Source organism: Cebus imitator, unplaced genomic scaffold, assembly GCF_001604975.1.
Source record: "Cebus imitator isolate Cc_AM_T3 unplaced genomic scaffold, Cebus_imitator-1.0 Scaffold10, whole genome shotgun sequence".
Classification (NCBI taxonomy): domain Eukaryota; kingdom Metazoa; phylum Chordata; class Mammalia; order Primates; family Cebidae; genus Cebus; species Cebus imitator.
The window spans coordinates 4401257-4427182 of record NW_016107325.1 but is presented as its reverse complement, the minus strand read 5'-3'; the positions used below and the strand labels follow the sequence as shown (position 1 = coordinate 4427182).

General features: G+C 41.8%; 1 protein-coding gene across 2 annotated transcripts in view; it reads left to right on the top strand.

Moving 5' to 3' along the window:
* The window catches only part of PLA2R1 (phospholipase A2 receptor 1), a 144810-nt gene that overhangs the window by 4268 nt on the left and 114616 nt on the right, over positions 1 to 25926 (top strand). For both annotated transcript variants that reach the window (XR_005203317.1, XM_017547637.2), the window contains exons 2-3: positions 13490 to 13873; positions 16463 to 16636. Coding sequence is in view for 1 of the 2 variants with exons in the window: in XM_017547637.2 (XP_017403126.1) it covers positions 13490 to 13873; positions 16463 to 16636 (558 nt within the window). In the remaining variant the exon portion in view is untranslated. The remainder of the gene's footprint in view (positions 1 to 13489; positions 13874 to 16462; positions 16637 to 25926) is intronic.

Sequence of the window (25926 nt, the reverse complement as noted above, 5' to 3'; positions counted from 1 at the left end):
GTGTCAGTGTCTGGGAACTCTCAGGGTAGACTCTTCTAAATGACCAGCGACCAAGGAGGTGAGGGTGCTAATGAGTGTGCTTGCCATTGGGTCCTGTCTGGGGAGAAGAAAGTGAAACAGGGTGGGGTGTACAGGGTGTCTCTTGATATGCTATGCCAATGGAAAGAGGGGTAGGAGCTGATGGTCTCAGTTGTTCATTATCTGTCAGGCACTGTGCACTTTATCTCCCTGTTTTAGTTGGGCTCATCTAAAAGCAATTCCTGAGACATGTTTTTATTAGGGTGCAAGTAGTTTTTTTTAGGAGGTGATTCTAGAAAACATGGTAAAGGAGTGAGGACATGAGATCAGTCAGAGAAGAAGCCACCACAGGCTACTGAGGGTCGGTTTTGCAAAGGACACTCTGAGGAACTGTATAGAACTCAGTGAACACCCCAAGGGGCAGGAAGCTGAAGTATTCATCTACCAACTCCCACCTTTCATTGACTGAGGGTCACTCCTGGGGTATTCACTCTCTTCTGCTCCCGGTATCCCTGAAACACTCAGGCAGAGAGTCACAGGAAGTCCGTGGGAGTACACTGGGACTGTCTGCAGGTGAGTGAGCTCCAGGTGAGGGAGTATAAGGAGGGAACCAACAGAATCTGCTACCCACCTCCAGACCGGGGAGGTAAAAACATGAGTAGGATATGACACTGGCCCCAAGAGGGTGAGAGTCCAGCTATAGACATAGAAACACAAACAATTACAAAATAGCAAGAGAGGTCTTATGATAACCAGGGATGAGCAAAGTGCTGAAGGCATGTAGAGGAGGCGCTGGTCTAGGGAGCTGGAGGCTCATCAAAGGACATTTGTTTTCCTAAAGGATAAGTAGGCAGTTGCCATATAGGAAAAAGGAGACTGAGCATTCCTGGGAACACATATTTTATGTGCAAAGGCACAGGATCACGTGTCAGGCAACAGCACAAGTTCAGTGGGCTGAAAGTTCCCTTCTGAGCTCTTTTGGATTCAAGGAAAGAGGCCCACTGAAGGTCACTCAGGCAAATGTGGAGTTGGTTGTAATGGTCTCAGGATCTCAAGGGGGGACCCAGGACAGGTTCTTCTGGGCAGCCAGGCCTCCTGGGAAACAGGAACTGGCCACTGACATGAAGCAGTTGCTTTGTTTTTCTTTGTCTCTCTCTCTCTCTCTCTCTGTCTCTGGGGCTCTATGGTTGTTCCTGTTTGGTTGTCCTTTCTGTTGACCGGTTTTTTTGGCTTTGACTAGCAGAACTTTCCTCTGTAGCTCCCTTAGCTTCCTGGGAAGAGTCCCTTAATTTCCTAGGATAGGGATCCAGTTACACTCTTCACAGCATGCTAGCCAGTTCCTGTGCTCTGCCCTCTAGTCTAAGGCCTTCCCCTGGCTACTTGGCCATGGTAGGGGCAGGAGGTGCACACAGGGATGGATGTTGCTTCATCTGGGGCTGTGGATGGAGTACAACACCAGAACAGTGTCCCAGGCAAAACAGGAAGCAGTGACATGTCTATATGTGGAAGCATGAGAGAGATGAGGAAGAGTTTGGTTGGAAGTACCCTGCTTCTGGAAACAGTCTGGTTGAGTTAATTGGGTACTGCTGAGAAGGGTCTTGTGGGTTTGCACAAAGGGGAACCAGACCACATGTTTAAATTTAGAAGTGCCATGTTCAGTTTGGGACTTGGAGGGGGTTTCCTGTCACCTTGAAGAGGGTAATTCTGGAGGGCAGCAAAAAAAAAAAAAAAAAAAAGAAAAAAAAAACCGTCTGGATAAAGGTGAGCTAAGTCAGTCCCAATAGGAAAATTGAGGAGCAAAAAGTTTGGATTTAAGAAACAGGGTTTAAAAAGAGGAAATATATATATTTAAAAAACAACAATAAAAGAAAACAGTTAATGAAAGTTAGAAGATGAGGAAAAGTTGCAGAATATGAGAGTTAGTGATTAAAGAGTGCAAATTCCAAGTTTTGGAGATAGACCCATTCTTAGTAGTGACCAGATCCAAGATGTGGTTGTAGGAGTGGTCACCAAAGTGGAGACCTCTCAGCAGAGGAGGTCAAGAAACCCAGTGTCCAGAACAAAGCTAGAGTTGGAGTAGAGCTTGCGACTCTTTTGTCAGCAAGCCACAGCAAGAAATACATTTTACATCACAACCCACAGCATATAGGTCTACATATGTATGACTGAAACAATGTTTCATTTAAAAAATACCCTTACCTAATATGACATGCTGCTACATTTCCCTCTGTTCCATTCTGTTTTGTTTTGTCTTGCTAGTCATGACACGTTCAGTTGATCTCATGACTATAAATGGGCCACAACCTGCAGTGAGTAAAGCATTGAGCCAGAGTGTTGGGTCATCTGTGTGGAAGCTGAAGTGGTTTTGGGATGTGGAGAACAGTGGGGAGTCTGCTGGTATCAAAGCCATGGTGAATGTGCGGAAAGAGTGGTTCAGGGCAGAGGGCCCCAGTGGCAAGGAAAGGGTGGAGGTGCCACCTGGAAGAGGTTCTGAGAGAGGGCTACGAGAGCCACTACCTGGAAGCAGCAGTGGGGAGAAGCTCTAGCCCTGAGATTTTCTCCATAGCTTCTGTTTCTAATACAAAGGTAAAAATGCCCCTCTACTGCTTCTAGTGTTTTCTAACAGTTGGGGAGTGGTTACTCTTTGCTATTTTACTTACATTAACACATTGTCTCCTCACCAAAACAGACAGTCAATATTAATACATACCCTTCTTTTACAGATGAAGAAGAGTTAAATAACTTGTGCCTACAGGAGCTTATAGCATGGGGATTTGAACCAAGTACTCAGAACTAACGCAAAAGATCCCTGAATAGCCTTGTGACCCCATGGTATGATTCATTCTGTATCCCGCTACATGACAGGAGCATGCAATTTAGTTTCACAGCAGGAAGAACAGGAGGCCAACCTCTTGCTCTCTGCAACTCCTCCCTTTCCAAACCCCTCCTTCCACATATGGGAGTGGTATTTTCCTAAAGCAGAAATGTGCAAAGCTACTGATTTATGTATTGTTTTAGGCAATTCTGATGTCCAGGCAATGAGCCACTCCACTAATAATGCAAACATGGAATTTCAGTAAAAGCATGATCAGATAGTGGTTTAGCTGCCCTTCCTGGCCATGCATCATGCTAGCCATCTTGACTCCATTTCACCCTTTTCTGTTCGTCATCCCTCAGCATTTCCTCTCCTTCAAACTTTTCTCATCCCACCTTCTCTGCCTGGCTCCTTTCCTGGCAAGCCTTTGTGAGTCAGCATAGATGTCCAGTCTTCCTGGTCCTATTTACTCTTTCTCATTAAGCCTGTAACTCTTTCCTTATTGTTGGTTGTCACAGTAACTGATACTACACAATGCACATTCTAAGCCTAGACAGGAAAGATGGGGCCACACAGGTCTTTCAGTTGTTCCTGCATCTCCCCTTCTTTGACCTAACAATCTGCTTATTTTTATCAGGTTTTCTGAAGAAATGATCCCCTTGTGTTGCCTCTTCTGAACTCAATCCTAATGCAGCAAATCCTGATGTAATCTATCAAAGTAATCAATTTAAACATTTATAAACCCTTCCCTCCATTTTTTACAGAAATTATCCTTGAGAGCCTTTTGAGATGTTCCAATAAATAGCTAGGAGCATAAATTGTATTTTGAATTGATCAAAGTAAAAATAAATATTATTGTTCATAAAATAAATAAGAGAATACCATATAGACATTATAATAAGTCACTTAGGGAAAAATATTTTATAAAACCACTCAAGAAAATTGGAAAATTATGATTAGAATTTCTGTAACTTGGGTTCTGTGACACAGAGCTAAGCAAAACAGAAAAGTCATAGCCACATTTCCAGACAACTATGGTTCCAAAGAAATATGCAAATAAAAATGTGTTACCACTTCTAGCTTTTGGTATTCTGCTCTTGAGAACTTTTCAATTATGAAAATATAAACGTTTTCTGATTATTTAACTATAAAAATTGTTTAATTTTGCTGCTGTTTGGTACCATTTATGTTCACAGTTAAGGTTTCCTTTTATTTTTATTAATATTTATGAATTGATCATCCTTATCAGGATCTTGTGATGCCAGCACTGTTATTGATTTTTTTCTTTTTATTATAACATTTAAATTTTTTGTAGAGAGGAGGTCTTGCTACATTGCCCAGGCTGGTCTTAAATTCCTGGTCTCAAGCTGTCCTCTAGGCTCAGCCTCCCAAAGTGCTGGGATTACAGGTGTGAACTACACACCCAGCCCCAGCATTATTATTAAACCCATTGTGCAGATGGGAAAAACAAGGCAGATACTCTTCTAGTTTTAAGCAGTTCTTCCCTAAAAGACATGCTCTGTAGTTTGCCAAGGTCTTTTTTCCAGAATGTTAACCTTGTTCAACTGCAAACAAGGAGAGCTTCATGGGGATGTAACCAGTGCAGTTACACAGGACCCTATACTTAGAAAGGCCGTCCGTCCACTTAGGATTTAATGCTCCGTGTTTTGGGGTCTTGGGATTTGTAATCATTTCTATCTTTGAATTTTTGTGCTGTGCGTGATGTTCAATGGGACAACGAAACTTGAAGCAGAGGTTTGGAGTCTCAGTTTAAGTTCAATTCTTCCTGGTGTCCCCTGTCTACCTCTCTGGGATGAATTCTCAGCTGCCTCCTCCCCACAATTGCTGCTGCCTTCTGCACACAGTGGCAACCAGGTTGCATTGAAGTTGGGGGACTGGAGGCCTGGGGCCTAGGAGTGGATGCCCTGTGGCATTTCGGGGCAGTGCAAGGCAACATTCATCACCATTGGACTGGTAGCACTTCTGTGGGTTCTATGAGGGCTGAGTGGGAACCTCTCACCTATCCTCAATCCAGGTACTATATTCCAAACACATTATAGTTCAGAGGTTGCAATCTTTTGTGGGCCCATGGGAAAAGGAGATTGACTTGACTTCCCCATGTCCTGCAAAGACCACACATTTTCATTGTACCCTGGACCTTGCAAATGATGTAGACAGCCTGAATAAGAAGGATAGGGACTGTTATGATTTGATTCGTTTCCCCCCACCAAATTCATATAAGAATGATACCTTACTTGCAGATAGGGTGTTTATAGAGATAAAAAGTTACAATGAGGTAGTTAGGGTAGCTCTAGTCTATTATGACTGGTATACTCATAAGTAGGGGAAATTTGGACAGAGAAATGTGCATAGAGAGGTGATGTGAAGAACACAGAAGTTGGTCATCTAGGGGTCAAGGAGAGAATCCAGGTGAGACGTTTACCACCAGCTGCAGAGGTCTGACCTGCAGACCCTGACTCAATGGCAGATGAATAAATGCACTCTCATACCTCGTTCAGTGATTGAAGTTGGCTAGGGATGGTCATCGGCTGCTTTCAGAGGGCGTAATGCAACCAATCGACCAAGACCCCCTGTACATCTACACATTTATTCAGTAAAATATTTCATAACAGAGGTTTTAAGCCAACATGCTTGTGGATAATTAGCATGGCTAAAAGAGTGGTTTTATGAATGATAAAAGTTTTAGGTTCTGAGCCCAGAGTAAACACTATTAACGGGTAATTCCCCTTTGATCTCCCCCCTGAGAGGACCATCCAGGACAAAGTTTACCTGAGTAAACAGAGTGGAGACAAAGAGTTCTGGGGCAAACAGATGCAAACTGGGAAAGCCTTTTATTGTCTCTGTCTTTTCTCTAACATAATGTACTGGCTACCCTCAGCCTGTCCAAATAAAACCTTACAGCCTTCTAAAAGGGTTGAGACTATAATCTATAACTTTCCCTAATATTTTCTGTAATATTTTGCCAGCCACCCTGAGTGAATCTCAACATCCAGGAACCCATCCTTCCCACACAGCCCTCAGAAGGAATCAACCCTGCCACACCTTGATCTCATGCTTCTGGCCTCCAGAATTGCCAGAAAAGACATTTCTGTCATTGAAGCCACTCAGTTTGTGCTATTTTGTTATGGCAACTCTAGCAAACTGATACAGGGACTAACATTCTATCTACCACTAAAAGTTGTTGTTTTTTTACATTTCTACCTTGCCGTTAGTAAATATTTTTTCTTTGAATGGGCATACTCTCAAAGCAGCTAAGATGAATAGCTCAGTGTAAACACTTTTGTTTTCAGTAATGTCACATCATTTCCAGAGTTCTTTTGGTTGATGATGGAGTTGTTTTCTGGCTTTGTTGTTTTTCATAACCCAGTCTTTGAATCATTACCCCCGATCCCCACCGGGCTTTAGTATGCAGGCATTTGTGAGGGCATCTTAACAATGTTCTGTCTTTTTGTGTCTTGCCCTAACTTGCACTTTGTAATGGGGCTCCCTGGTGATTGAGATGGTATATTTTCAACACAGTCTATAAGATAATCACAGAGCTCCTATGAATAATGATTTTTTACACCATTAATGTCTGTTAGGTACTTTCCAGTTAAATAAAGGCAAAATGATGGGAGAATAGACTAAAAGCTAAAAGGAAGACAAATGTTTTCAACTCAGTTTAAAAATTCATTGGTAAGACACAGAGGCCTAGCAAAGCATCACAGAAGAGAGAAAATTTTCTGCTAGTGTTAGCAACTGCTAAATGAGGACAGAGCAGGAGGATAGAGGAGGGGACAGGAGTGGGCAGGGAGTGGCAAGGACAGTCTGAAAGGGTTAACCCCTCCTGGCACAGGGGTTGGTAATAGGCAGTTTGAAGCCTCAGAAAACTGCAATCCAGTGGCACTGATTAAGCTGGGTTTCATTTTTCCTATATGTGAGAAAGAGTATTGTGTGCCTCCTGGAACTTGGAGCGGCGATTGGGAGAGATTAGAGAGAAAAGGGAAGAGAATACATAAAAAGATTTAGCAAGAGGGGTCCACAGTCCTGTGGAGATGGTGATTATCCAGGTTCAGAAGCTGTAGGAGAATAAAGAAGTCTCAGACATAAGGACAATGCTAGGACAGGGAAAGAGGAAGAAGTTCTGAGACAAGACATAGAGGTTTCTAAAAAATGTACTTGGATAACTTTTTAGTTGGTTAACAGAAGGCAATTGACAGGAACTCAATGGTTTCAGATTAAGAGATACACAGAAACTCAGATAATTTGAGATAAAATGCACATTTTCATACAGAGAGTGGGTAGGAAGGTCTGGCCCACTTTTCACTTTGTTCTGTGGACCTGTTCTTTGAAGAACCATGCACATGCTGCCTGCAGCAAGCCTGGGAAGCTCCTCACTTACTGGTTTGAAAGGTCATAATAAGAATCCAGATTTTCTGTATCACTTGGCCATGAATAGGACTTGATTCAGCAGCTTACAGTATCCTTTCCTGCTGCAGAGTAATCTTAGGAACACAATCAGCTCTGAATCCATTGTTCACTAGATGGAACAGATAGATAGAAACAAACCCAAATTTGTGAAGCTGGAAAAAATCAATATATCTCAAGAGAGAAGCTGCTAACCTTCAGACTGGTTACAGAGGAGAGATGCCCTCCCTGTTTTCTTCTGGACTGCATCCCTGCTGAAACCAAAATACTGTTAGAACAGCAAGATGGACAGAGTGAAGAGAGGCTGCAGGGCAGGAAGTGCGTGAGCCTAGCACTAGGTCTGTGGGTAGATGGAGTAGAAGCAATTTCAAACCTACAGGACTGGGGTAGGAGATTGAAATGGGGTTGCAGTCTGCATGCTGCGGCTTTCTAATAGCTTGTCATAAGCATTGCACTTGATGTGAACCATGCACTGGAACTTCTCCTTCCAGTTCCCTTAATGGAGCAGCACAAAGACTGATTTTATGTGTATAGTTGGATTAGGTGAACACCTTCCTGGTGTAATTTATTGAATACCAGAAAGTCCTTTGTCTAAAATGGCACCATTAAAATTATTGTTTTATTGTTTCTTTCCAATGGCTTTTGTTGAAAATGCAGAAACTTCACAAAGGCTTAACAGTACAAATGTTATCTTACTTAACACTTCAAACCTTCATTCAGCTAGTTCTAAGAGAAGAGCTGTCTAAAGCTAAAGGGAACACAGAAGGCAGGGAGAGGTGATCAGAAGGGGTGCAGAAGGTCAAGGGCAGGGGCCTCAGGAGAAACTTCCTGTAGGTACCTCCAGTCTGTGCTGTTCACACAGACAGATCAAATTGCAATAATGGCCCCAAGCTTTAGGCTTCAACCTCATGGCACCCCATTTTGCTTATATGTCCTATGTCAAAATATATTTTGGCATTAAGTTACAACTTTTTCTGTGTGTTTCAGGGATTCCCCGAGACAATGTAACTTCCTTGCAGGCAAACACTATGACATGTATACCCTTCTATCTGCCGGGTTCCCAAACCATGCCATATCAGCACTTGATAGATGTTTGTTGTCTGAAATTTCAAGTCAGCTACTTCAAAATGTTTGGCAACAATCTATAGCAGTTTATTTTCTTCTTTCTAATTTATAAATGAATGCATGTAAATAAAGCTACCTCTGGACTGAATATGGTCCTCATTGAGTAGGTAGATATAAAATTTCTAAGACAAAAATGGATTTGGAAAAAAAAAGTAAAAGAATGGCTCAATTAAATAATCTTTACAGTTCCATCCAGCCCTGAAGTTCATGATTCTGGGCTTATAGGTGAAGTGAGTCTCCTCTGCCACACCCATCTTCCTTCCAGCGCTGCCCTGCTTTGTCCTCCCTTGAAAGTAGTCAAGTATGTGTGTGTGCACACTCCCTGCTCAGAGTCTGGGGATGCTGAGGGGTCCTGTACACCTCACATGTGACATCAGTTGAAGAGCCAGTTCAGTGTCTTAAATTTTGGTTTATTTTCTTTCTCTTATTTGTTATCACTTGGTTTTTAAAGCTTTTTAAATAATTGTTTATTTTATTTTAAGTTCTGGAATACATGTGCAGGATGTGCAGGTTTATTGCATAGGGAAATGTGTACCATGGTGGGTTGCTGCACCTATCATCCTATCGTCTTCATGCATTAGCTCTTTGTCCTGATTCTTTCCCTTCCCTGCCCCTGCCACAGGCCTCAGTGTGTGTTGTTCCCCTCCCTGTGCCCATGTGTTCTCATTGTTCGACTCCCACTTATAAGTGGTATCACTTGTTTTTAAGGGCTTATTTTGTTTTTGTTGTTGCTGTTGTTTGTTTTGAGACACTGTCTCACTCTGTCTCCCAGGCTGGAATACAGTGGCACAATCCTAGCTCACTGCAGTCTCCGCTTCTGGGTTCAAGTGATTCTTGTGTCTCAGCTTCCCGAGTAGCTGGAAATATGGCATGCACCACCACACCTGGCTAAGTTTTGTATTTTAGTAGAGACCTCAAGTGATTTGCTTGCCTCAGCCTCCCAAAGTGCTGGAATTACATGCGTGAGCCACCTCGTCCCACCATTAAGGGCTTATTTTAAATGCAATTATAATGTTTTCTTTGGAACTTATGAACTCTTTTCATTAGCTATGCAAATTCCCATGATTCCAGAACAAATATATACAGTTTCAAAGGACAGATATTTAGGCAAATAATTTCTCTCTATCTCTAGCATCTTACTCAGTGTCTGTGAAGTAGCTGGCATCCAATGAAAGCTAGTTGAATGAATGAATGTTCCATATGTAGTCATAAAGGTAATACCCTAAATTTCAGTTTAACAGTTGATCAATGAAACATTCTCCTCCCACTCCTTAGAAGAGCACACGTTATCTTATGGGGCCAAAGAGTGGATCTGAAATGATCTCCTCAGGGAATTCAGAAATAGAAAGTAGAACCACTGTCTTCCATGAATCTTATTAAAAAAAAAAAAGTTTAAAAATTAGCTTATAAGTTACTTCTAATAAATCAATCCCATTTTTCCTCCTAAACTTATAATTATGAAGGGAAGTATAATAACATTTTCCTGAAATGAGATTTAGTAATTCTGGCAGTACTTCATTAATCACTTAATCAGTGTTCAAGCAGAACTGATGTCCTTGACATGTATAATCAATCTTGATTCCTCCCACATTTGATTTCCATCTTTTAAAAAATCCAGCCACTACACACACTAAGGATTGGTGGCTTAATTTCACATTATAGTTTTGTTAGAGACATTATGTGTACATAATAACAATCAGAATATTGATACCTATATTAAGTCTCCTCACAGTCTATTTGAAAGTAATCATTTTCTCTTCAGTGAATTTATGGAGATTAACAGTGCTAGGATCATATTCTATTATAACTTAATGGAAAAATGGGCTCAAGTCATTTTTTAACTTAGTATATTTGGAGGTAACATGTTGATTATTATTGGTGAACCAGAGCTACTTGCCTATGGCACATTCTGAAGAACTTTTCTAAAGCTATTTCCTAAAGGCAGCTGGCATGGAAATGTAAGTAGCACCCCAAAATTAGGCAGCAGTGGGTTAGGGGTGTCTAATATGTTCTGCTTTGGAAAGGTACTTTTGTGATTGCTGGTGTGACTACAGAAGTTCCAATTTCTGCCACTCTTTTTCTCTTAACACTTTTTCTGATTAATTTGGAAGTTTAAAAGCATTACTGATCAGGCATGGCGGCTCTCACCTGTAGTCCCAGCACTTTAGAAGACCAAGGTGGGAGGACTGCTTGAGCTCAGGAGTTTGAGACCATCCTGGGAAATATATTGAGATCCTGTCTCTATCAAAAAAACAAAAAAATTTAGCCACACATGGCGGTACACATTTGTAATCCCAGCTACTCAGGAAGCTGAGGTAAGAGGATCAATTGAGCCTGGGAAGTTGAGGCCTCAGTGAGCCATGATAGTGCCACTGCACTCCAGCCTGAGTGACAGAGCAAGACCCAGTTTCAGATCCCCCCACCCCACACAATATTTATTCACTCCAAATGTTAGCTGTGTAATTTTCATGTCCACTGATTCACAGACCACCCATCCCCCGATCTACACATTGCTTGTCAACACCATGTATTTTTCTCTTTCCTGTTAAAAAACCTACAGTGTAGACTTTACAGGTAGGTAATGCAGAAAATCAACAGGTGAAGGCTCTTAATTCAAAATTGCACATGTGTTTGAACAAAGGAGGCAAATGTTTTGTTATCTGGCTGTTGGGAGAGTATTTTTCCTCCATAAAAGGTGATAGCGTGGTGTCTCAGGATTGTTTAAAACTTAAATGTTTGCACCTACTGTGTGCTGCAGAAGATGAAGTAGAAATAAGCTTTTGTGCTAACAGTGTAAGAGGAGAAGCCTTTGAGGGATACTGAGATTAGCACTCGGTAGGTTCAGCCAGATTTACAGCTGGATCTATAGACCAAGAATCAGAAAGTCAGAGGGATAAAGTAATAATGACATCTCCCATTTCCTGAGGCTTTTCATGGTGGTCTGTGGTGTGCTTTGCATGGGTTATTCAGTGGAATATTTTTAACATCCATAAGAGGTCAGTACCATACATATTCCCAGTTTAAAGAGGAAAGATGAGGCTCACAGAGATGGAGCAATCTGCCCAAAGTTACACAGCGGGTCTGTGATGGCTCTATGTGACTCTAGAGCTCTCAACCACTAGCTATGTCATCTACACACATATCTGAGGTGTATAAACTGAGGCACAGTCAATAAGTTGCAGAGCTTACAATATATTTGAGCATATATATTAGGTAGAAGCTGAACTACAAACTCATTATAGTAAAATAATCCTTTAATGAAAATTTAATGGAACTCTAGTTTAGCTAGAAAGTAATTAGTAGGTTACAACAGAAATTAAGGTGAACATTCAACCCAGGAGTGAAAAAATGAAAAGGAGAGTTGGACAGAAAGTTAATTATCAGACTCCATATTGCATTGATGAGAGGTGGATTTGACTTTGAATGACTATTACTAATAACCATGAAGACAAGGCCTTCATTAGGAAAGCAGATTTCCTGATCTAAATGAAATCTCCCTAAAACCATTTACTTTCCTCACCCCACCCCCTCTCTTTTGCTCTGATGTACAGTGATCAAAGCAATTCTCTGATAACTAATTCAACTCCTCAAATCTGTGGCTATAAGTAAGGTCACCAATTCTTAAATGACATATAGCGTTTACTAACACATGGACAATCTTTTTGTAACAGTATCTTAAGTGATTTTGGTTACTATAAATCAGTTCTCTTCAGGCTAACTTTGGAGAAACCAAAAACGTTTACCAGAATGAAGCATTGTTCCATCAGGGATCCATGAAGAGTCCCGTCCTGCTGTCCCAAACCTCTACAAGGCCTCTGCCCATTCCCATTCTGCCCTCCATGACACGACCTGCCCTAAACCCCAGGCATTCTAGGGAACCCTATCATGTCCCTTCAGAGTTCTGAAGAATAGACAGGAAATAAAATAGAAGAGGGAAGCCTAGCTCATGGAGAACCAAAGAGTACCTGGGCCTGACCAGGCATGAACTGAGGTGACCTCAGCAGCCAGAGGCCAAAGCAGCGAGTATGTTTCAACAGCAAGCACTGACTGAATTTCCACCATGTGCCCAGCACATCCATGCTTAGACCAAAGAAATGAGACTCAGTTACCACCTTCAAAAAGCCTCTGAGAAAACACATTCGTAACTGCTGAGTACTAGGTGCTTCCCAAGCCAGCAACTTGGATAAAGTCAGGTAGCAGGTTGGGTAAAATCAGGCCAGCAACTAGGGTAAAGTCAGGTAGCAAGTTGACAGCTAACATGTATTCCCCAACTGGGTCCCACCAGCTTTTCCACAGGAAACTCATCCAAATTCCTTCTTCCTGCTTCAGGGAGGAGAGCTCAGGGGCATGTCACAAAATTCCTGCTATCTCTGCCCATCCATGTGGCCTCTGGTTTCTGCTACTGTAATGGTGCTCCGTCACCTCTCATGTTTCGAAGTATTGTGCCATAGCTAGTGCCCTAGGCATCTACCTGCTTCTGCCAGCCCCACCCAGCAAGCCATCTCCTACTAAGAGTCTTTCAAGAGGTCCCCCCCTCCACCCTTGTACTCCTGAGAAACATTGTTTTCTGACCAGCATTGAATCCTGTATCAGATCACAAAGCAGCATTTCACTGATAGTCTTTTGATTTTCTACAGGAACTTGATGGTAGAGATTTTCATTCAGTGGCTCTTGATTTAGCAGCTGTGTTCCTAACATTCAAGCACTTGTCTGAGAAAGCCAGTGTTGTCATATCCATTGGCATGCAGTGTCCCTCCCCAGGAGCCCTGAATGTTATTACCAATCTTCCTCTCTAACCAATTGTACAAGCGCACCTTCTCTGTCAGTAACAGACCTGAGTGGATTGACAGGTAACCCTTGTTCCTATATGGCCAATGAGGTCTTAGATCAGAGCTCTGCCATTAACTCCAGCAAGCCCTTTCATGCTTCCCAAGAAAATCCTCTGTTTTATAAAAATAAAGCCCTTCAGGTGGACCTGCTCAGACCTGTGGGAAATGGCTGGCAACTGTGGCATCTCGCACTTAGATATGCACACTGAGATCCTCAGGACGCTAGTTAATGCTATTTGAAAGTTTCCTGCCACATCTTTAATTTTTGTTTCAGATAAAGGGATATTTGTTATCCAAAGCGAGAGTCTTGAGAAATGCATCCAAGCAGGGAAATCGGTACTGACCCTGGAGAACTGCAAGCAAGCAAACAAGCACATGCTGTGGAAATGGGTTTCAAACCATGGCCTCTTTAACATAGGAGGCAGCGGTTGCCTGGGCCTGAATTTCTCCGCCCCAGAGCAGCCGTTAAGCTTATATGAATGTGACTCCACCCTCGTTTCCTTGAGGTGGCACTGTAACAGGAAGATGATCACGGGCCCGCTGCAATACTCCGTCCAGGTGGCGCGTGATAACACTGTGGTGGCCTCACGGAAGAATTTTCATAAGTGGATTTCTTATGTGTCAGGTGGTGGAGACATTTGCAAATATCTACACAAAGGTAAAAATAATTTAAATAAGTACTCAGGGAATGATATATTTTTAAAATTTGCTTATAGATAAAGATTTGTAAAGCATTATGTGAAAGAAGTACGTAAGGCCTGGACCCTCACGGGACTTCTGCTAAATACATTTTAGTTGTTTCCTTGCTTATGGTAAAAGGGTTTTGAGAGTCTCAGAATGGACATACTAAATTCTGCTAAAGAAGCAGAGCTTTTCAGAGTTGAAAGGTATTGGGAGGAAAAACTTTTAACTGACTCTGGGAAGCAATGGAAAGGAGGAGAAAGAACAAGCAGACAGGAGGAGAGAGAAAAGGAAGGTGGAAGGAAAAGATCTTCAAAGTGAGGACTTTTGTCATGACAAATATAATAACTGCTCCTTCCCTGCCACCATTTCTCTTGTTGTAAAAACCCATCCCCACCTATGGAGGTATGTGTCCAAGGCACCTCCAGTGCTTCCTCACGCTGGCTGCCATTCATGTGGTAGTCATGTTGCAAGTCACTTGAAGATAAATGACAGACTGTTGTCAGGGGTTATTTGGTAGATGCCAAGCATGGTTGGTGGGGAAGCATGGTGTAGAAAGGAATTTCATTTTCTATGGTTATTTTTATCATTTCTAAACAGAAAAAATAAATAAATAAAGTTACATGGTTAAATTCTAAAATCTCAAACCTGTCCCTCAGGGTTTGTTTGGCAGTTCACTCTATCCATCCATCCATCCATCTATCCATCTATCCATCCACCCACACATCCATTCATCCATCCATCCATCCATTCATTCCACGTTTTTTATCTAGCACTGCTGACAAATCCGTCACACATTCATCAGGCACTGGGCTAGGCACCTGATTTACAAAGACCTATAGGACAGGTGGAGTCCTTCCCCTCGTGGTGCTCTGTAGAATTATGCTTTCACAAGAGCATATCCTCCTAAGAATTCTGTACAGTCCTGGGAAGCAGAGCAAGGAACTCCTAAAGAAGAAATGATTAAAAAGAGACAGAGCCAAAGGCCCGGCATTTTCAGGACTCACTAACATAAAGCAAGCACTCTGAATAATCTACAGTTCTGAAGAGGAACTGGATATTTTGCTTTACGTTAACTTTTTAGCCACATTCCCACACTCATGGTGCATGCAGGCAAAGCCTAGGGAACATAGCCTTCTGAGTAGAAGGAAGGAGATTGAAAGAAGAGGACATATCCTGAAATACCCACAGTTCCTAAAGAGCCCTGACGGCTAAGGCTGGTGCCTGATGACATGTCAGTTCAGCCCCTGCCAATTGTGGGGCTCTCCACAGCTGGTCCTTTTGCCCCAGGACCTACCATTGACAGCCACAGTTGAGTCATAAAAAGTTTTTGTTGATTCCTGATTAAGGCCAAGAATGGCCAAGTATTGCAATATCCTGAGAAAGCAGCCAGCAGGCCACATCTGCAGGGTCATCTCACTCTAGACCACTGTAGAAGCCACCCAACCAGCTGTCTTATTTCACCCTCTCCCCGTATAGGCTGTTTGCCCCTTTGAACCCCCAGTGATTCTTCTAAAATGGACATCTGATCCTGTCACTTTCCCATTCAAAACCTGCACAAGACTTGCCCCCACCCTCAGGGTAGAGGGCAAAGCCCACAGTGTGGCAGGGAGACAGCCCTATGTGCACTGACACTCCAGTATGTCTGTGATTTCCCTTCCCAGAGGGCCTCCTTCCTCTTCTTCATTCACCGCACACCTGTTCTTGTCTCAAGCACTTTATACTTGCTGTTTGCTCTGCTGGATCAACTCTTTTCTAAAGACCTGCACTCTCAGGTCACCCAGTTCTTATTCAGAGAGGTATTTTTCTGTCCATCCTGTCCAGAGTAGTGCCCTGTGCCCATCCACCCCATCTCTCCCTCTCTCTCTCTTCTTCTCTCTGTCTCTTCCCCTCTCTCTTCCTTTCTCTCTCTCTCTCTCTCCCTCTGTCTGTCACACACGCACACACACACACACAAACACCCCCTGCACTCTGTGTTCTCGTCCTATTTATTTTTCATCACAGCACTTTTATCACTACCTGCAATGATACTGTATGTTTATTTGTATATCTCTCTCCTGGCTAGAATAGAAGTTCCACTTGAAGGAACTCTTGCTGATTTGTTCACTGTTGCATCCCTAGTACTGAGTACTTTAAACGCTCAATAAATATTTATTGAATGAATAAATTAATAAATGCCTATGTATCTATTGAGCTTTAGATGCTAATGGCTGATGCATTTGGGGACTGGAAGGTACTATGAAGGTAAATCTCCATTAAAGTTTTCTTCTCATCCATCCACAAATATGAATGTTACTGTGGCAGCTCACCATAGTAAGTGAACAAGTAAACAAATAGATAAATGTGTAAGCAAACCATGTATCAGCACTTCTTCTGAGCCGAGCACTGGGTCTAGCACTTCTACTGACAGGATACAGTGAGGACCTGAGGGCTCACTCTGCTGTAGTGAGTATCTGCCCCTACAAGGGGTTTCAGTCCATAAAAAAAAATGCTTTAGATATATAGCAGTTTCCAGAGATAAAGCTGACATCATACTTATCTGACTTTGCACATTTCTTTCTCCTAGATTTGCATACAATCAAAGGGAACACCCACGGGATGCCGTGTATGTTTCCCTTCCAGTATAACCACCAGTGGCATCATGAATGTATCCGTGAAGGTCGAGAAGATGACTTACTGTGGTGTGCCACGACAAGCCGTTATGAAAGAGATGAAAAGTGGGGATTTTGCCCTGATCCCAGTAAGAATAAATTTTGTCTTCTATATATGTCATGAATAAATCAAAGATGATTAGAAAGTTATCTGTATCTAAACAAAAGCACTGGGACTGATATATTGAAGTCTGAATAAGCACCCTGATGCTATTAATATAGATTGTGATTTGGGGTTTGTTTTTGCCTTGGAAAGATGATTCTAATCTGTATTATTTTTTCCATACATTGAAGAGATGTTAATTAGACATTCTTCATTAAGCTCAGTGCATAATGATGTTTTAACCAAATTATAATACTCTGCGATCTCATTGATCCCAGCTTCCTGGCTGGATACTTCAAAGCAAACCTGATTGCATATAAAGACCAGTCACCTTTTCAATCCCCTACCTCTCATGAGCTGCCTTAATTTCTCCACATCCAGGCTGTTTGTCTTGCCCATTGTCAAGTCCAGGCATCAGCCGGCCCCTTGATGATCTTTCTAAAATTGCAATTGCCCTCATTATTTCTTGACAGTGGATTCCTGACTTGCTTTCCTTACTACTTACCTCCTGGCTATAATCTCATTTGTTTTTTCTTAACTTGATTTTCAAGGTTCGATGACAGCGGCAGTTTTCTAACTTTTTTTCAGTTAGTGCTTTAATATTTTATTTTTATTTAGCTAAAAGGTTTCCAATTGTTCCCAAGTATTGGGGAATATTTATGTATACCTCCTACTTTCTATATGCAATTTCCTTCCCCTTGGTTTCTGTGAGTCAGAAAGCACAGCTTTTACAGTCTTTTCATTTCCCATCCCGCCTCTCCTCTGCATATATAAAATGCAACAAATAAATTTGAAGCAAAGCCAAATTGATGAGATTAACTGCCAAGAATCTGACTTATGAAGTATCTGTAGAATTGCTTTTTAATCCAAGAGCCAGTCTAGTTTAGTAAATAAGAAAGAGTATAACCTTTGAAATAATCAGGCCAAGAATGGAATCTTACTTCCTTTCAACAATGAAATTTTGGGATGCTCTCTCCATCTAAGTCTCAGTTTCTTCAGCCATAAAATGTAGATAATAGCAGTAACTATTAGGATTACTGTGCAATTCAATTAGATGAGGCATTCAAGGCACTTTTCATAATGTCCGACACACAGTAAACCACTCACAAAGGTTAACCATTGCAGCCAGCAGCAGGAGCAGCAACAACAGCAGCAGCATCAAACCCAATTTATCTTTTCAGCATACACTTCTGAATAGATGATTTCTCCTCTTCGTTGTCAGTCAACAAGCACTAAGCTAGGCATAGTGGTGAATGCCAAGAGTTTTAGGACTCAGGATCCTCCCTTTAAGGAACTTGGCATTAAGACAGGACAGACAGATTTGCTGTATGCCAGAATATGCTGACTATATTTGAGACAATGCCCTAGAATCACCTGGGAGATAGTTTCAATGCATATCCTGGCCCATCTTCCAGAGATGCAGTGGGTCCAGTATGTAAAACCCAAGCATCTGCATTTTTGAAAAGTGCCCCAGGTGACCCTGGTGCAGATAATTCTTCCTCAAGCATTTAATAATATGGAGATAATTCTATGCAATACACATCTATATACAGGGATAATAACACATTTAACCACCAATATGGTATGCGCTATTGATCAATCACAGTGCAGACCCTAGTGTGGGGCTTGGGAAGTCTAGAGACCCACTGCTGATATTAACCCCCAGCTGCTGGAATGTGGGGGGTGGGGTGCAGGGAAGCCTGGGGCAACAATGGCTATTCACCAACCAGCATGAAAGCATTTTATTATTTTATAACTGTCAAAACACCAGCCTTCTCTATCTGAATCTAAATGTATGCATGTAGGTGTGTAGGCATGTAATCCCTACACACCTTGAATTCCTGAACCAGATGTCATATTATTTTCATTATTGTCATATTATTTACATCATTTCATCTCTTTCCTTTTGTATCCTCAACAGATGTCATTATTAAAATCGAATAAATGAACCAATACTAATAAAGTTACACATACATCACACGACTCTAACACTAGGGACTTTAAATTAAAAAAAAAAAAAAAAAAACCTACAACATTCTCCTTAAGGTTCTGAAAAGAACCCTGCCAAAAATCTCTGTCACTTATAGCCAATGACAGTTTCCCAGTGGAAGCCTGGGCTCAGCGGCGCCCTGGGCTTTCCATTTCCCAGACTATCTATGTTCAGCCTCCTATGACTCAGAAGCTTCCTCCACTTGACAGCCTGCCAGATTCCAGCTCTCCTGACCTTTACAACCAGCAGAGAGCATGTTTATTTGTTCGGTGCCAGTTTTCTTCCTTTCTCATTACTTTTGGCTCCCAGTAGCCAATATAACTCAAAATGACATGTCAGAGATTGAAACCTGAGCACACTGATAACTCTTTCCATGAGGTCAACAAGTGGATAGGACAGGGAAGAGTGAGTGGAATAAAGTAAAGGTCTGTACTGCTGTATCTCATCCTTCTTATGTGAGAGTTTGTTTTTTTTTTAATATCTCAGTGTAAAATGATGCTACCTTTTTTCAGAAAAAAAATTTATTGTAAATGAGCAAAATTTAAAGTTAGTATTCATAAACACATACACAAACATACTAGCAGTGAAGGATGCAATAAAACATCTTCAGTAATAAGGATGACACACAGGAATTTCTCTGGGTTTGTTTAGAGGCAATTCTGGCCATTCTAGGTTGTGTGCCTTAGACAGCTGCAGTCACACTTAGTTAATTTGAGATATTTTTAGGATACCAACCTGTGGAATGATACGATTGTCCTTGAACCTTATTTTTATATAATTCTGATCAGTCTCTAGAGTGACATAGTAAAGCAAATTTTGGCTTGGCACAGTGGCTCACGCCTGTAATCCCAACACTTTGGGAGGCTGAGGCAGTCAGATCACTTGAGGTCAGGAGTTCAAGACCAGCATGACCAACATGGTGAAACTCCATTTCTACTAAAAATACAAAAATTAGCTGTGCGTGGTGGTAGGCACCTGTAATTCCAGCTACTTAGGAGGCTGAGGCAGAAGAATTTCTTGAACATGGGTGGTGGAGGTTGCAGTGAGCCAAGATTTCACCACTGGACTCCAACCTGGGTGACAGAGCAAGACTCTGCCCCCCCACCACAAATAAAGAAAAAGAACCAGATTGATACAATAAATGCATGGTTGCTCTCACCTGAGCCCTCAACATGGATCAGCAATGCTATATGGTTCTGTCATGCAGCTCTCTCTACCCCACAATGACCCTGCCAACATCTCTATTCTCCTCTAGCTTCAAACCCTACCTTCCAATCTCCTTCCTGATTCTCATTAGGTTACCTCAGTTCCTACCTCATAATGGCAAAAAGATGCATCAGACAGGCAGTTTTGGCACTTCCAGCTCCCTAATCTTTAAGCCTACCTGTGCCTGTGCCCATCTTTATTTCCTCCCTTCTATGCACGAGGATGCTGTTCCTCCTTCTATGTGGGCCAAGTCTCCTCACCTGAGCTCTGGAGCTCCTCATCCAACCTTCTCCAACCTGTATCTCAGTGGTTCTGAAAGTGTGGTCCCCACTCCATCAGCGTCGGAATTCCCTGGAAGCTTGCTAGAAATGCACAGTAGCAGTCCCACCCTAGACCATCATATCAGAAATTCTAGAAGTTTTAACAAATCTATGTTTTAACAAACTTCTAGGTTATTCCAGTGCACACCCATACTCTGCTGGGCCCTTATCCTTAGCAGTTAGACCTGTGCGAGCCTTAAAATAACATCTTAAAAATAATGCAATTCCTTCATCACCATTTCTGCCTCCTGAAAACACCTCTCTCTCATCCTCTACATAAAGAGAATTTGCAAAAGAATTATTGCTGGGCATGGTGGCTCACACCTATAATCCCATCCCAAAACTTTGGGAGGCCAAGGAGGGTGGATCACCTGAGGTCAGGAGTGCGAGACCAGCCTGACCAACATGGAGAAACCCCCTCTCTACTAAAAATATAAAATTAGCTGGGCATGGTATCTTATGCCTGTAATCCCAGCTACTCGGGAAGCTGAGGCAGAAGAATCGCTTGAACGGGGGAGGTGGAGGTTGCAGTGAGCAGAGATCGCACCACTGTGCTACAGCCTGGGCAACAAGAGGGAAACTCTGTCTCAAAAAAAAAAAAAAGAATTGTTTATACCTTCTCATTTTGCTTTCCTTCTTCAGGACGCTCTCTCCTCTTGACTTCTTCAACAATGCATGCCCGACCTGGGCTTCCATTTCCATAGACCATTATTCATTTATTCATTTAACAAATTTGTATTGAACACCTACTATATGCCAGGGACCCCTCTGGCTCCTGGGGTTATAACTGTGAATGTGAAATATGAAAGTCATAGTGCCTGCCCTGATGAAATTCACATTCAAACATAATGCCCATATTAATATATAATTACAGTTTATCATAGGTTCTACCTTAGGAAAATACAGTATTATAAGTGAGAAACGAAAGTTAAAATTGAGAATCATGGAAGACTTTCCTAAGGAGGTTGTATTTGAACTCTAACTCAAGAGATGAGTAGAAGTTGTCAAGATGGAGAGTGGGGAAATGAGATATTTGTCAGAGATGCATGGTGCAGCCATGTGCAAAGGAAAGGGAGAGGGAGTGGTCAGCATGGGTTGTGCACAATAAAGGGGATATATAGTTCAAATAAAACTAATAATAAAACCAAGTAAAAAACAGTCTGCTTTTGATTCACCATGCACATGCTGTAACAATTCTAAACAATGTCAGTGATAAAAATACCCCCACCCGTCCAGGCTGACTGCTCCTCCACCCCCAGCCCTCAGCATGTCACTGGCTAAATATCTGAAGGTTTTGAGGGGGGAAGAGCTTATTGCCATCTAAGAAAGACAATGTGGCAAGAGTACAGTGGTTGAAGGAGAGAGAAGACACTCTGAAAAGATAGAGCCCAACTCATAGACAGGCTAGATAATTCAGAGTGTCATAAAGGTAAGGACTTACCTAATTCTAAGTGCAAAAGGAAGCAATAAAAGGCTTTTAAGCAGAAGAGTGATGATAATTTTTAAAAAAACATTTAAGGATTACTCTGGCTCCATTATACTGAATGGCTTGGAAGGGAACAATATGCAAATCCTGGAAACTTGGTAGAAAGCTGGAGCAATAGTCTGGTCCAGGAGTAGTGGTGGCTTCAGTTAGGTGACAGCCAGGGGGTTGGAGAAATGTGAATGTATTGGAAATCTAATTTGTTGACAAACTGAACAGGACCTAGTTGTCAGGAGCTTAGCTGGGCTAGAGACAGCTGAGCTGTCAGTTGTTGGAGTAGCTGATTAGCAACAAGCCAAAAATGAAAGCATTAAGCTGTTGATCACTCACTACGATGGTATAAGGAAGAGTCTAAAAGAATTTGCCACCTCCCCACCTCACCCCCGACTTCCATTTTTCCCCAAGGAATAGCACAGCCATCAAGGGTCAGTGGATCAGCACAGACATGGAGTTCAGTTCAGCTCACTGTTGAGGGAACCCTAAACAACAACAACAAAGGCTTTCACTTTTATAGATTCTGGGTTGGAGTAAGATGGGGGGAAGAGCTAGGAGACAAAATGTACTGAGCACTGAGTCAGAGCGGGGAGGAAGTGTCTTCAAGATTCCCCTTTCCCACTCCATCCCAGCCTCAGCAGAAGCACCTGAAGAGGACCTTGGCCCACAGCCTCACATAGAAAGAGACCTAGGAACTGAAGAAACCTGCACCAGAAATGCAAATAACACAGAGCACACTGGGCCTGAGGGGCCTGAGCCCAACTATGAATCTCTTTAAAAACTGCAGTATGCCAGCTCTGCACCAAGTCTGGGTGGGGGCAGCTTTCCCCCATAAGGCCTGCCGAGTAAAGCCTTCGTAACTGCCTATGGTCAGGCCTTAAGAATCACATATAGGTTTTTAACCAGGAGTAGGACTTCTCACTACTAAGAACTTGGAGGCTAGGAGAGAAAGTGAGACATTAATTCAGACTCCATGTTTCTGCCTTGCATAGCTAAGTTTATGGAGATATACATTTGGAAAAGAAAAGTACCATTCAGGTTGGCATATGTTACATGTGAGTCAGTTATGTGAAGATGTGGACTAGGCAGGTAGATGTAATGGTCTCTATGTATTTGGAAGTTGTAGGAAATGGACCCATGAAAACAAGTTAGATAGCCGTGGGTAGAAAGCATGTATAGAATAGAAAGGAATGGGGCTGAGGGCCAAGACTTAAGGCCTCCAACATTTAATTTGAGCAGAGAAGAATAAATCAGCAAAGGAGACTGAAAGGGGGCAGCCAGGGAGGCATAAGGGAAACCAGGCATGGGAAGTCCAGAAAAGAGTAAATCCGCACAAAGAGGGAACTCAGCCTGCCAAGTGCTGATGAAGGGCCTTGTTGATAAAGTCTCAAACTAACATTTGCTGAATTTGGAAACACAGGGATCACTGATGGCCTTAACAAAATATACCTTAATTGCCAGATTGAGTGGATGGGAGAGTAAGTGGGGAATTAGAAGAGGATGAAACACTTCCCAAGTCATCCTACAAATGCTCTTCAGTTCATTAAAAGAGAGGTGTAGCTTAGGAGGGGGAAAATCACCTATTTATAACACCAGGCAAAAGATTTTGGTACTCTCTCATCACATAATAGGAGACCCAGAGTTATAAATGACACAGCTGCTCCCCTGAAGGAGCTCATAATTTAGCAATAGAAGAAAGGATATAAAGTCGGTCAAAGATGTAAAGAATATAGCAATAGTATTATAGCCCTTAAATTAGAATTTTTCAAGAATAATAATCATACCTGAGACACCAGCCTTTGATCTTGCATTTTCTGTGGCTTAGAAAGAGATTATATATAAGTGCAAATGCCCAGGTCAAGGTGGGAGCCTGTGGAAGGTAGGTCCCTGGGGAACAGTCTCCAAGCCAAAGGTTAACATGTGGGAGTTTTTTGGGGGATCCCCTTCAGGATCAGTTCATGTGAAAAGGAAGGGAAGAGAGCAGGATTGCACAGAACAGGCTCTGAAGCAGGCCTGACAGCCCGTAGGCCAACTCTATTCAGAGGTGTCAAGCTGGGGTGACCCTTCAGAGTTGCCCCTTGTTGGGATGGGGGTCTAAGTATATCACTACATTGACTGCCATGGTTTCCCAGCTGCCCTTGGGAAGGGAGAGTGACATTGGGCAGAGACTATTCTGCCAACGCAATCCTTAAAGGAGGCTTAACACTGAGAGCAGCACATCGCAGTGACCATGACAACATTTTCATTCCATTACTTACAGCCTTCAAATGAGATTCATGGAGTGACATGCAGGCCACCTAGAGAAGCAGAGAAAGGACGTTTGTCTGTCTGTATGGAAGTACAAATTTTTATACAGGCTGAGTATCCCTCATCCAAAATTCTTGGGCCCCAAAATGTTATAGATTTCTGATTTTAGGATATTTGCATATACATAATGAGATTTATTGGGTATGGGACCCAAGTGTAAATACAGAATTCATTTATGTTTTGTATACACATTATACCCATAGGCTGAAGGTAATTTTACACAACATTTTAAATAATTTCGTGCATGAAACAAAGCATTGACCAAAACCCTTCACATGGGGTCAAGTGTGGAATTTTCTATTTATGGTATCATGTCAGCACTAAAAAAAAAATTCACCCTGTTGCCCAGGCTGGTCTTGAACTCCTAGGTTCAAGTGATCCACCTGCCTCAGCTTCCCAAAGGGCTGGGATTACAGACATGAACCACCATACCCGGCCTCTTTCTTTCTCTTTTTGTAGCGATAGGGTCTTCCTTTGTTGAACAGGCTGGTCTCAAACTCCTCACTTCAAGTGATCCTCCTGCTTCAGCTTCCCAAAGTGCTAAGGTTACAGGCATGAGCCACTGTGACTGGCCTAAATGATTCCTATGTACACGAAAACTGTGAACACACCCCCACTCTCCCATCATAGTCTCAGCTGTCATGGTGGATAAGTATGGCTAAACTAGTGTCTGATAACACGCAGTAGTATGTTGTCCACATCAGGGAAAGCCTAGCATTTTAACTGAAAACAATCTCTAAGCATTCCATCTCAATGGGGAAATTCCAGTCACCAGGACAACATGACTACTGAAAATTTCCAGTCTCTTTTTCCTTTCTTTCTTTCCCCTTTCCTTCAGTTTTACTTGCTGATAGCCTTATCTTCTGCCTTCCTTTAATCTTGGATCCTTCTATAAACACATGTATCAGTCAGGAAACTCTACAGACAACCTTAGATTTATATGTGATTTAAAACCTCTGTAATGTGTGTTGCAACCAGACATGAAAATAAACATTCCACATTTCCCAAGGGGAACATCTAAGTAAGTGTTATGAGAAGGAAAAAACAAACAAAAAGGATTTTATTGTCAAATAAGTTTCAAGTACACTGAATTAAAATTAAACATCTTTACTACAAAACTTCTCAGAGCCTTGAATATGCTACTGTGCATTGTAAATTTCCCAGAGAATGCTGTGCATGCATTGTGTTTCAGATTTTCCTCGGGAGCCTCTTGAAGTTGTCTTACTTTGGGAATCACACTTTAAGAAAGGCCGTCCTAGATGCCCGCTGGTTGCCTGTCAGTCATTTTCAGTCATGCTGCAGTATGGTTCACATTTTCTACATTCTGACATTCTCTGGGTTTGATTTCTGATCATTATTGTGGCTACTTAGCTCACCTCAGAGTTTGATTTAAAATGTTAGCGAAAGCACCCAAACTTGGTCTTAATTTTCTGTTGTTTCAAGAAATTTCGGACTTCAGCTCCACATTTCTTACCCTACTAAATTTACTTTTGAGCATACTATGCACTAAAGACATTCAGCCAATGTCTTCCAGGTGGATCTTGCTTCTATTCCTCTTGGCTGAAAGAACTTTCTTGAACTTATGTCAGTGTTCCTGTGCTTGATGTTTATTTGAAAACTTGTGTTTACTATTGACTCATACTCTATCCTTATATTTTAGCATTTTGTATTTGGGGAGAAATGCCTTTTGAAATAACATTTGTATCTACTGAAATGAACATTTAAAGTCACAAGTTTTTAATATAAATTTCCAAATGACAAAAGAACCCAGATCTTTTTTTCACAAATATTTCACTTCCATCTCCTTCTCTTAAAACTAGTTTCTATTATTATTCTGGAAACGATCATAACTTTTTCATTGGTGATTTCTTCTATTTCCTTAGGTAAATCATGAAAGAGTTTGACCATATCTTAGCAGTAACAATGCAGATTTTATCATAAAGACCTAATCAAGAATAGATTAGGAACTGATGTTT